The sequence below is a fragment of the Corvus brachyrhynchos genome, unplaced genomic scaffold, assembly GCF_000691975.1.
Source record: "Corvus brachyrhynchos isolate BGI_N302 unplaced genomic scaffold, ASM69197v1 scaffold279, whole genome shotgun sequence".
NCBI lineage: Eukaryota > Metazoa > Chordata > Aves > Passeriformes > Corvidae > Corvus > Corvus brachyrhynchos.
This window is the reverse complement of record NW_008246060.1, coordinates 3,796,729-3,807,783: the sequence shown is the minus strand read 5'-3', so window position 1 is coordinate 3,807,783 and position 11,055 is coordinate 3,796,729. Positions and strand designations below refer to the sequence as shown.

The 11,055-nt window shown below is 42.3% G+C and overlaps 1 protein-coding gene across 30 annotated transcripts in view; it reads right to left on the bottom strand.

Annotated features, from left to right (window-relative positions):
- Nucleotides 1-11,055, bottom strand: part of ANK3 (ankyrin 3, node of Ranvier (ankyrin G)) — a 258,366-nt gene that overhangs the window by 113,172 nt on the left and 134,139 nt on the right. For all 30 annotated transcript variants that reach the window (XM_017746270.1, XM_017746277.1, XM_017746265.1 and 27 more), the window contains 2 exons: nt 7,436-7,534; nt 24-122 (listed from right to left, as the gene is read on the bottom strand). In XM_017746270.1, the coding sequence (XP_017601759.1) occupies nt 24-122; nt 7,436-7,534 (198 nt within the window). The remainder of the gene's footprint in view (nt 1-23; nt 123-7,435; nt 7,535-11,055) is intronic.

The window sequence follows — 11,055 nt, the reverse complement described above, 5'->3', positions numbered from 1 at the left end:
CAGCAGGAAAGAGTACCAGTTACCTTGGTTTTGGAAAGAATAGGGGCACCACGATCCAGCAGCATTTCTACAACCTGTTCATGGCCACTTCTTGCTCCACAGTGGAGGGGGGTCAGCCCATCCTGTGGGAATCAGAGTTATAAATTATAAGTGTCAGACATGCTAAAATCTTGCACTCTTTTGTGAAGATCTGTGATGTCCTGGGAGGTTCATTAATTCCTGCAGGATGCTACTCCTCTGCAAATGAACAGTTGAACCTGTTTGTTCAAACCAACAGAGCACATTCTGGCTCTGATTTTCTGAACACGTAAATAGTCATATCACACTGGTGTTCATGCAATGGGCTTCTTCCAGGCCCTCACTGCACATGCAAAAGAAAGATGAGACTGCACTTCAAGTACTTTTTGCCTGCATGCCTTGGAGAAAACTGGGTCTCTCATTTGTCAGTATGCATCAAAGTCGGTGGATAATCAGTCTGAGAGGAAAAAAACTTCCTCCTCAGACTTTTTTATTACACTGATCTTGACAAGTGTACAGCAGATGAGAAAACCATCTTAATCCCAGGCGCTGGAAGTATGCTGGATTCACTTCTGCCTCTTGTTGTGCAGACTGTGCTCGTGTGACCTCCAGCTGAATGACAGGCCTGGAGTCAAGGCACACTGTCCATACCTCTTTTAGAATAGTTTGCTTAGTAACAGTCAACATCCTATTTCCTGTTGCAAATAACGATGCCAGAGTTTTCAGAAACTTTGGTTTCCCATTTACAAGTCATAAAGGAAGGGGCTTTTCTCCGATGTCTTCCAGTGCTCTTAGAACACATATGTTGTATTGCCTAGAATATGTATGTCACATCATTTTTATATAAGGAATTATCTAAAATTCCTTCTCACACACCCCATGCTCCCTTCACACACATGCACCTTCTCTCCACTTCTGTATGATAGCAAGTATTATTAAGGTACCTCCTTAGCCATGTTATTCATATGCAATTATAATATTCTTCCTTGATAACTCCTAGACCACACCCTAGTGGAATATCAGCTTAAGCCCTGCAAAATGCAGAGAGCAGCCAGGGAGAGGGAGAAGGTGGTTCAGAGACATTCTCCTGCTTCTACATTTTTGCCTGCTCCTAAAAAACCTATGAAAGATAACAGGTAGGAATTGTCATGATAAACTTTTCCTGCTGCTCTCACTTAAAACCTGTGTGGTTCTCACTGTGCATGTTCCTGCATTTGAAATAAGGCATATATTTTTGACACAGATGAAGAAAAGATTTGGGTTCAGACTTAACTCCCTTAACTCAGGGAGTCATTTGTTCCCACAAGATGAATGCAGCTTGGCCCACAATGTTCTTAGTGACACCTCTCAAGTCAATTCTATTGTCATTTCTGCTTCTTCCTGCTATTTCAGCCCATAAGGTACTGGGAAGTGCATCTTGTTAAAACTATACTACACAAATTCCGGATGTATTGCTCAAAACACTGAAGTAAAGACAAAGAGAAAATACACCAAAACCCACAAACTATGCATTTTTCAGCTGAGTTGCAAATGTTTTGCCATAGCTTCACCAGTGTTTAAAATGGGTAATGCATATTTCTTATACCAGCAGTTTCCACAGGTAAAGGCATATCAAGTACTGAGCAGACAAAATATTTGATATGAAAGTATCACCTAGAAAAAAACCCAACAACTTGTATGGGAAGGAAAATTGAACCCAGCAAGGATAGGTAACTACAGACCTGTAGGCAGGAGCTAAAGATCATCATGTACATTAGACTGCTTGTTTTTTTTACTTCCTATGATTATCACATTCTTCAGGCACATCAAAGATAGATACTCGAGGAGATCAGGCAAAAAAGTTAGAGACCATTTTCCAGATTTAATGCCTCCCCAACTCATTTCACCAGCATACCATGGTTAGTACATACCATGCTCACACAGAATGAGACACCCTTGATCATCTTCCTGTACCAGTTTAGACCCTTCCAGTCCTCCCAGGGCACAGTGCCCCAACCCTCCGTGGGTATTTCTGGTTGACAAGGTTTCTGTGGCTCAGGAGGAGCAGGCAGTCATGCTTGGCCAGCTGGAGCTCATTCTGGGCCACAGAGGAGTCACTACCACCACATGTATCACGTGTGACACAACATTACAACGCATGTGGGTGCTTGTTGGGACAGCTATCTGCAGCTATTGTTCACAAGATGTCAGGTCTCCCACTGCAAAGAGCAAATACACTCCAAGACAGATAATTTAGCTGCACAGAATTTTTTTCCTGTAGTTTCAAAAGACACTGTCTATTCACTGGTTTAGTTAATTGCTACATGACACTTAGAGCAGGTAAAGAAACGTGCAGAGACAATCTGAAATGCAGATCACAAAGACTTCTTTTTTAAAAAGATCTGAGATTAAAACAGACTGCTCTGAGCTCAGCAAGACTTCACTGACTTTGTCAGGAGATTTTCCAGTTGCTTATTTACTGTTCACATAGACTATACTATGTGAAGCATAAAATATATTACATGTATTAGGAAGCAAACTTGCCTTAATATGATAGTCTGCAATGGCTCAGAAAAACCATTACAAACGATTATGACAATAATCTGCAGATTAAGGACTCTGTAAGTATGCACTGACATGATAAATCATATCATCTGTATTATCTATCCCTCCAGAGAGGCTGAGAGTAGCTCCAGCAAAGCCAAGAGGACAATAGGAGGAGTTCTGATTAGGCACAAGCTTCCCATTAGCACTGCACACCCATCTCTGGGGCTGCTGCCTGCTTTAGCTTTTATTTCAAACACACGCACACACAAATAAATGAGACCTGCTCCCTGTTGAGACTCAGGTACCCGTGCAGCTCCCTGATCTTGTTACACTGGGGTCAAAACTGTCCTGAGACTGAGCCTCCCTGCTGCAGTGTGTTTCCTCACCACCACACTTGGCTTTAAGGGACCCCTGAGCAGCCTGGGTTCAGCACAGAGCAGCCTCCTCATACTCCCCAGCTGCCTCTTCCCTGTCAATGCTCACCCAGGACTCCCCTTGCATCATGGCATCCTCTGGGCTGCCTCCCAAAGCTGTAGCCTCAGTGCCACAGCTCTCACATCAGCGAGCGTCAGCTTCTAACCCAGTCTAAGCGCAATGAAACCAAGCACAACACCCAGTAAAAGCTTTAATGTGATGTAAACATTCACCAGGAGCTTGTCAGAGTTAGAGCCAACTCATGGAGCCTGTCCTTGGCCTTGGCAGGAGCAGCAGGCATTCCGTCCCCTGGGCCAGAGGTAACAGCACACGCTCCCAGGGGAGCAGTTACTGCTGCCTCCGGGTTTATGTGCCCAGCACTGCTGAGTGACTCTCCACACCCAGCCCAGCCCAGCCCACAGGGTTCTGTGTCCCACAGCCTCTCCATGCTCCACGTCTCCTGAACTGGCACTGCTCACTCCGCTGGCACTGCTGCAAACTGCCCCTTCTGGGCAGTAGGGCAACAAACGAGGTTTGCTCTCCCTGCACGTGCCCAGCACACTCAGAGTGCCAAGGCAGTGCTATTGTAGTTATTGTATATCTTAATACACATGGTTTTTCTGGAGCAGCTTAGGCATGATCTGATGCATCTTCAAAGAGCACACCCCACATGGTTTCATGCAGATATGAGTGCTGGGCCTGTTATTTAGCTGCAAAATCAGTAGAATGAAGATTATAAACCCTTACTGTTAATCCAGGCTAAAACTTGCTTGCTGCCTGCTTCAGACACAAATTCACTTTGGCATATACAGTATTAGACAGCCAAAGCAAATCAAGCTAATTTCATCAACTTCTCTAATTAAATTTTACTTTTTAAAGTCTTTTCTGGAAGACAGAAAAAACATAATTAGGGCAACATTCAGTAAACATGTTACATGAGGCATTAACAGGCCTTTGCCCAGAATGTTAGCTAAAAACCAGAATGATTAAAGCTCCCCTGGCAGCACGTAGTTCTTGAGGGGTACCCTCAAGAATTCAGTACCCAGCCCCAAGTACCAGTTGCTAGACATCTCACACACAAAAAAACAACAGAGAGAAGATGAACAGCTGGTTAAAATAAACAATGCAACATAAACGCGAACTAAAATGGAAAAAAAAAAAGCCACATCTGAGTCTCAAAATAATTGTAACATCATTTTTGGACGAGTCTCACACGTTCTCTCAACTCCCAGCTACAGTGTGCAGGTGTGTAAGGGTATAATGGTGCTCATCAAATCCCAGTCCTAATGAATCCAGAGAAAGCGGGAGCTCCTGGATTACCTCTACAATAATTTAAACAGGATAAGGATTCAGCCCTTCATGTTAACCTTTTGTGCAGTACTTCAGCACTACAGTTTCCTGGACCATCTGTCAGCAGCAAATGCAAATGCTCATGGAAATGACTCAGGAAAAGCAATCATTACCTTAACTTACTTATTACTCAGGAAAGGCTTTATGTGAATTTATCTGTAAAAGGATTCTGTTCGTGAACAATAAAAATAGGCATTATGTGGAGAGTATTCCAGTATCCCATATAGAGAATGGATTGCAGGAACAGACCACAAAATGCCAACTGAATAGCTAAATCTGTCCCATCTAAGAGTCAGAGTAGCAAATCCTGACTCTGTTAGTGTTTGGTCAACAACACAAAACAGTATGTTCTGCATTCTCATTTAAAGGTGAAATACAGACATGAAACAGAAGAAACAAAGGCCTAAAAATTTCTGCCTCTGAGCAATAGAAACCAGCGATTTCAACATTTTTTTTTGTCCTTTCATAAGGGTAAAGAACCTTTGCCATTTACCTTTAAGGAGGTATTTTGTCTTCCATAATCAATCTTCGCATTAAATAAGATCATAATGTCCAAGACAAAAAACTATTTTAACAGGAAAAAAACCCCTGCTTATCTCTTACATACAAAGAAATCTGTTCATCTCTTAAAAAAAATAGGAAAAAAGAGAGAGGTCTCACATTTATAAATGTGGTACTAGGACCCTCACTTATTTTCACATGCAAATCCCACCTGTTATCAAGCTGTGTGTGCATTCAGCACCTGCCCCTCACAGAATACACAAAGCTGGGCTCTGCCTGGGCATCCAGCTGATAAGCAGGACTTGACACATGTATCAGAAAAACCAGCCTCAGCTGCTCTTTGCCTTTCAAGGCACTCAGCAGTGGTGATGCTGTTGTAAAGGATATGACCACAGCTTTTGTCATCCTGTATTTTTGTAGGGCCATTCTATAACTAGGACACTGAAAAGAAGAATAGTACTTAAAAAAAAATGAAATATCTGCAAAGTTGACATATCTTAATTGTTCAGCCTTGGAAAACAACATTGGGACAGGTTGGAACAACAGGAGAGACTTAGCAGGAACATGTGTTGTTCCAGCTCAGAGAAATCAATCTTTGCTATTGCACATGACAACCAGGCAGGCACTCCTGAAACAATGCCCTTTTTTCACCCAGCATCACGTTCCTCTCAGCCTTCTATTGCTTCTGGTATTGATTTCTGCACCCTGCTGGTGCTGTTCCCTTTCCTGATCACACAGCTGTGTGAGGCTCTGGAGCCTCCTCGGCAGAGACACCCAGCCACAGCCAGCAAACCCTGCCAGGATGAGTCAGTGCCCGCCGGGAGCACAGCTTCCATCACTCCCTGACTGCCAGGAAACGATGCCTTTGGTAATGCCAGCGAGTGCAACCATGAGTGACACACGTACAGCACAAGCAGCAAAAGTTATGCAAATCTCTTCTGACTTTTGGAGAGGATGGGTGTCTGGGGAAACAGGCAGTCTCTGGGGGAAGCCAGAAAAAACAAACCACTGCTTCATGAACCACAGTCATCCCTGCCTTTGCCTCACTGGGAAGCTGTGCCAGACGCAGGAGCTGTTAATGCTTCTGCCCTCTTCCGAGATCCTGTTTCCGTCCCAGCCTGTATTTTTAGTTACATAAATTATCCCAGTGTCTGACCCCGGAGCTTGTGATACAGGAAATGAAACAGAGCACGAATTTTCCTAACTAAAAGAACTAACTTGACTCCAACTATTTAAAGTACTGCTCCCTAATGATTTGGACTGCAGTGGGCCACATAAATACTTGCAGAGGGAAGCAACTAATCCCTCATCAAGTCCCTTTCTCCCTGCTCTGACCAAGTGCACATCTGTCACACCACCAGCATGTGGCCCTCTCCACCACAAGGCAGACTCACAGCCCTCAGCCTGGCAGCCCCTATGTAGCACGGAGGAGGCTGGTACTTTAGTCCAGAAGGTATAGCCATTGTCCGCATTAGCAATGAAAAGTCATCTCTTCCATGTTCCCCAACTAGAAAAAACTGCAACATTTTAGAAATGGATCATCAGCGACTACAGGTAAAATAGAAGAACTAAGAAAAAACGTGTGGAGAGAATGAAGAGATGACAAAATAAATTGACCCAGTTTCTGAATTCGCCAGAGAAAAAAAATACGAATGTGCCTAACAAGCATTGCAGGAAATCTCAGAGACTGCAGAAACACTAGAAAACCAAACAGAAACCCACAAACACAGGAATAACTGTAGAAAAACTATTCTTAGGTTATTAATTTCTTTTGTTTAGAATGCTTCTGAACAGTAGAACTTCTACAGACTAATTCAAAATGGAAAAGGTAGAGGTGATAAATTAATATTTCAAGAAAACTACAATTGTCAAAAAGTTACTGGGACAGTTCTTTAGAGTTACCTTGAGCACACAGGAGCATGTTGCAAAGACTGCCCTGACCAGAGCACCACTGGTTCCAGGTTTACTTCCAAACATTAGAACTATTTGTTTTTTTCTCTCCTTTCTGCTTTGTAAGTAAATAAAATATCCCTGGTTTGGTTGGGTTATAACTACAGCAATCAGGCATGACCATATGCACTGAGTTTCTAAGTCATTCAGGGCACTGAGTTAGGTGTCAGCCTGATGGAAACCATCCCTGTGCCCGACACACAGGCTGACAAATCCCAGCCAGCAGCCAAGCACCTCTCACACAGAGCCTGAGCTGCAGGAGGCTCATCAGCCACACCCAGCTCTGTGACACAGCCTGTGGATAGTGAAAGGCAAACACGCTGTGGCTCAAAACTACCCTGCTAGCATTCAAATTCTGAAATATCTGACTTGAATTCTCATCTCTTAGTGTTTTCCTGTACATCCACACCCAAGCAGATAGAAGTGGCTCCTAATTAAATACTGGAAAGGGAACATAGAAAATGGTTGGCTCTGAACTTTGCCATACTTGGTATTTCACACACTGCTGCAAGAGATGTAAGATGTTAGTATCCTACTGCAATCATTTCATAAAAAATAAATGCAGTGCAGCTGTACTAGCCTGCCAGGAAGATGAATGATTTAAGCCCTGCAGCAACACACAGGTCAGAGGCAATAATTCCACACAGTCACTCACAGCACTCACACTTGAGCTTACCCTTGTTTTGGCATCAATTTTAGCTCCTCGATCAAGTAGGAGTTTGACCATATTTGCGTTTCCCCTTTTTGATGCAACATGCAACGGCGTGATATCATTCTGTGGAAGAAAAAACCATGAAAATAAATATGCATATGTCTGTCTTTCATTACTTCCATTTTTGGTTTGCTCACAGAATGAAATATGCCCAGTTTGCTAAAACATAACACCATTTGTTTCCCTGGAAGCACGAAAGCAAAGGGAAGCTGTGTTCAACCACACATGGGAATTACTGGCCTGACACCTAAACATGCACATGGTGAAGAAAAAAATCAAGTTGTGGTTAGAGTTATAAGATGGCATGGCTGTGTCTCAGCTCATGACTTTTGCTTAAGGGTTAAACTTATGCGATTTTACTGAATCCTAGCAATTTAATCCAGCTGTGGTTGTTTCTGAGCATGTAGTGATAAGGATTCATACCTCAACTTCTTTGGCCTCATAGGAGTCATAGAAAAATTACTAAAACCATTATATCTGTAGATCTCATTCAAAAATAATGAGATGCCAAAGCTACTTATTTCTGAACATTATCAGCGAACTCTGAAAGCCTGGCGAGCACCTTCCTTTCAGTTCCACCGTTAATTTTGCCTACCCAATTTGTTCCTGTAATGGATGTAACACCATGCTTGAAGTGGGGCTGCAGAGGGGTGCGTGTGGCTCCCTGAGCAGTGCCTGGCAGGCCGGCACAGGCGGGGATGCTGCACATCGAGGGCAGTTACATAACCAACGCGTGCGCACACAGGGGCGCTTCTTTAACGAGATGCAGCCAGGACGTCTCTTCATGCTCTGATGAATCCTTTATCCTGTGGCCTATGAAGGCCATGTCCTGTACATATTTGATCATATGGAGCCAAGTAAAAATAAAAGGATCTAAATAGAGCACGCAGGCAGTGTACGCAGACAAACAGAATTGTAAAGGACGTGTTCCTGTGTGTTCGGGGGCAGCACAAACAGCTGGCTGCGTAAAGGCAGCATCCCTGGGACCCAGCAGAAAGCAGCACAGGCAGTGAGCATGTGTCCCGTGGCTGACTGAGTCAGAAAGGCACCCTGAGCAGCTGGGGAGAGGTACATGTGTCTGACCTGGCTAAGAGTGCTCACCAGTGCTTCCTCAGAACTGCAGGTGAGTGGAGTGATAGAGAACTAGCTCAGAGAAAAGATCCCCTCTCAGATGTGACAAGCTGACTCACAGCCTAATCACAACACCAAGTACCTCATGCAGTTGCTACATCTTCATTTACACAAAATTTCACTATGAAGCTAATTCACAGATACTAGAAAGTACTAATTAATATTATTACAAAGGTAAAATACATGTTAGCAAGGTTAAATGACAGAGATTCTTTCTACAATATTCATGATCATTAGAGTATCAAAGTGATAACTGTGCCAGGGTAGCTTCTCGTTCCTTTAAAAAATGAAGTAAAGCAAAAAGATGCTTAGCACATTAAACAGAAAGTGCAGCATGTCTGGTCCTTTCAGGGAGGTAAAACTGTGTGATCACTTAAATTTTCTGTGAGTTGGTTTGACCGGGAGTTGACATTGGATATAATAGGGGGTCACTACATTACTGTATCAGTCACAAAGAGGACAGAAAAAGAGAAGAGAAAAACAATTATGTGGAAATACTTTCTGCTTTTTCTCTCTTCCCAGGAGGAAAGATGTTACTAAGGTCAGAGAGAGAGATGAATTTTACTTTCCTGAGGAATAAAACAGTGAAGGAAAGAACTTTTGTGTCTTCAAGTAGAGAGTACTGCAGGTAATTTAGATTAAAGGAACGCCTTTTTCCACTTGCTGATGTTGATGGGCAAAGAGGTTAACTCAGCCTAATAAAACCTCGTGCCCTGTTAATACATCCAAATAATTTAGTACTAATAATTTACTGCCTCATACACAGACAAGAAAAGCTTTTTCCAAGCATTAAGAAAGAAATGGAGGAGGAAGGGACAGCATTACGAAAGGCAGGACAAATTACCTATTACAAATCTGGTTCTCATTCATTTCAACACTAAGCTGAATCTAGTGCAGCACAGGGGAGAGTATAACCACATAAGAATGTGCACTTTGGATCTAATTATTTGCCAGTCAAAGCTCCTGTTGCCATAAATGAAGGAAAGTTGATTCTGGAATAGATGGATGAGTGCTGGCAAATACAAACCTCAAAATTAAGAGATGATTTCCACTTAGCAATTAAGGGTTAGGTCACATTGTTTCCTTGCAACAGGAGAAAAAAACCCTAAAAATATCCACTTTCAGGTTCAAAACCAAGTCATGTTCAAACAACATTCATATTTCTAGGTTGCTACCAAAACCATTAGGACAGCATAATTCTCTCCCAGCTTCTGACAGGGATGATCACCCTGGCTGGAAATGTGGGGAAATTCTCCAGCACCAAAGGACTGAGCTCCCCTGTGCAAGCTGGAGAGCTAGGCATCCATCATTGCTCTACGTGATCACCAGCCCTTACAAAAAACATATAAATTTAATGTCTTTAGCATCTTGAAACCTGGAGTCACATTTGGCTGAAAATAGGCAGCAAGTTCACACTACAGAGAGATGGATGGAGAAAGGATGTGATCGCTCCAGAAATAGTTTGTGAGGAAAACTAACTACACACAGCCTCCCTGAAATACTTAACAGAGCAGGAGAAATCAAGCAAATTAAACTCTACGTGTCCAGTGTAATATCTGTCCTTATGAATGACCAAACAGCTCCTCTTCCCTGGGAAAGAGCACTCATTCCTTTGGAAGGAGTTTGCAGTTTTCGTTGTACTTAACTAACCTGATCATACAGTTCATAAAAAAAATTAAGACACAAAGGATTAAAAACACTTTTAGCCTTTTTCCCCCTTAACATCTCAGGAAAACACTGTGAGGAAATGAAGGGGAAAAAAGAGAAGGGGCAAGTCTCAATTCAGAATTTAATTTTGCCATTTAGGTATTTAAGCTTTCACTGGTAGCAAAGAATGTGAAGTAATAATTCTGCTGGATGAGAGTTCTCACTCCAAACAGATGGAGAGATGAATTATGTGAATGCTTAAATAATTGTACACTGATGTTTAGGCCAAGCAGCTTGTCTTTGGTCAATACTGTGTTGTATCAAGCCTTAAAGAATCACAGCGAAAGGTTACATATGTATGGTCCTCCCCCATCTCTCATCTCACAATTAAGAATGTGAACTGAGAAGTGAATAAACCTCAGACAATACTATCATTAATTTTTCTGATGACAAAACATAAAGCAAGGAACTCAAAATGGGAGTTATTTGTACTTGTCACAAGAAACAAGAGATAAAAAAAGCTTCATAATATGTGCAACTTTGGTGTTGTTTATTAACAGTAAAACTGTGGTGTCAGCAAACAAAATAGCCACCAAATGTTAGGTTCTGAATTCTTCAGTGTATCAACAGCATCTGCTGTCTTTTCAGTCTATTTTTATCTGTTTGATCTTCTATAAATTTCTCCCTTTGTTCTGAAGATAGAATAGTAAATCAGGAAAATTTTGAAGATGTTTTCCTGCAGTAATAAAGCTGAAATGCCTTCCAAAAGTTGCCATTAAGAGATGTGGTTCAGATCTAGAATTCCT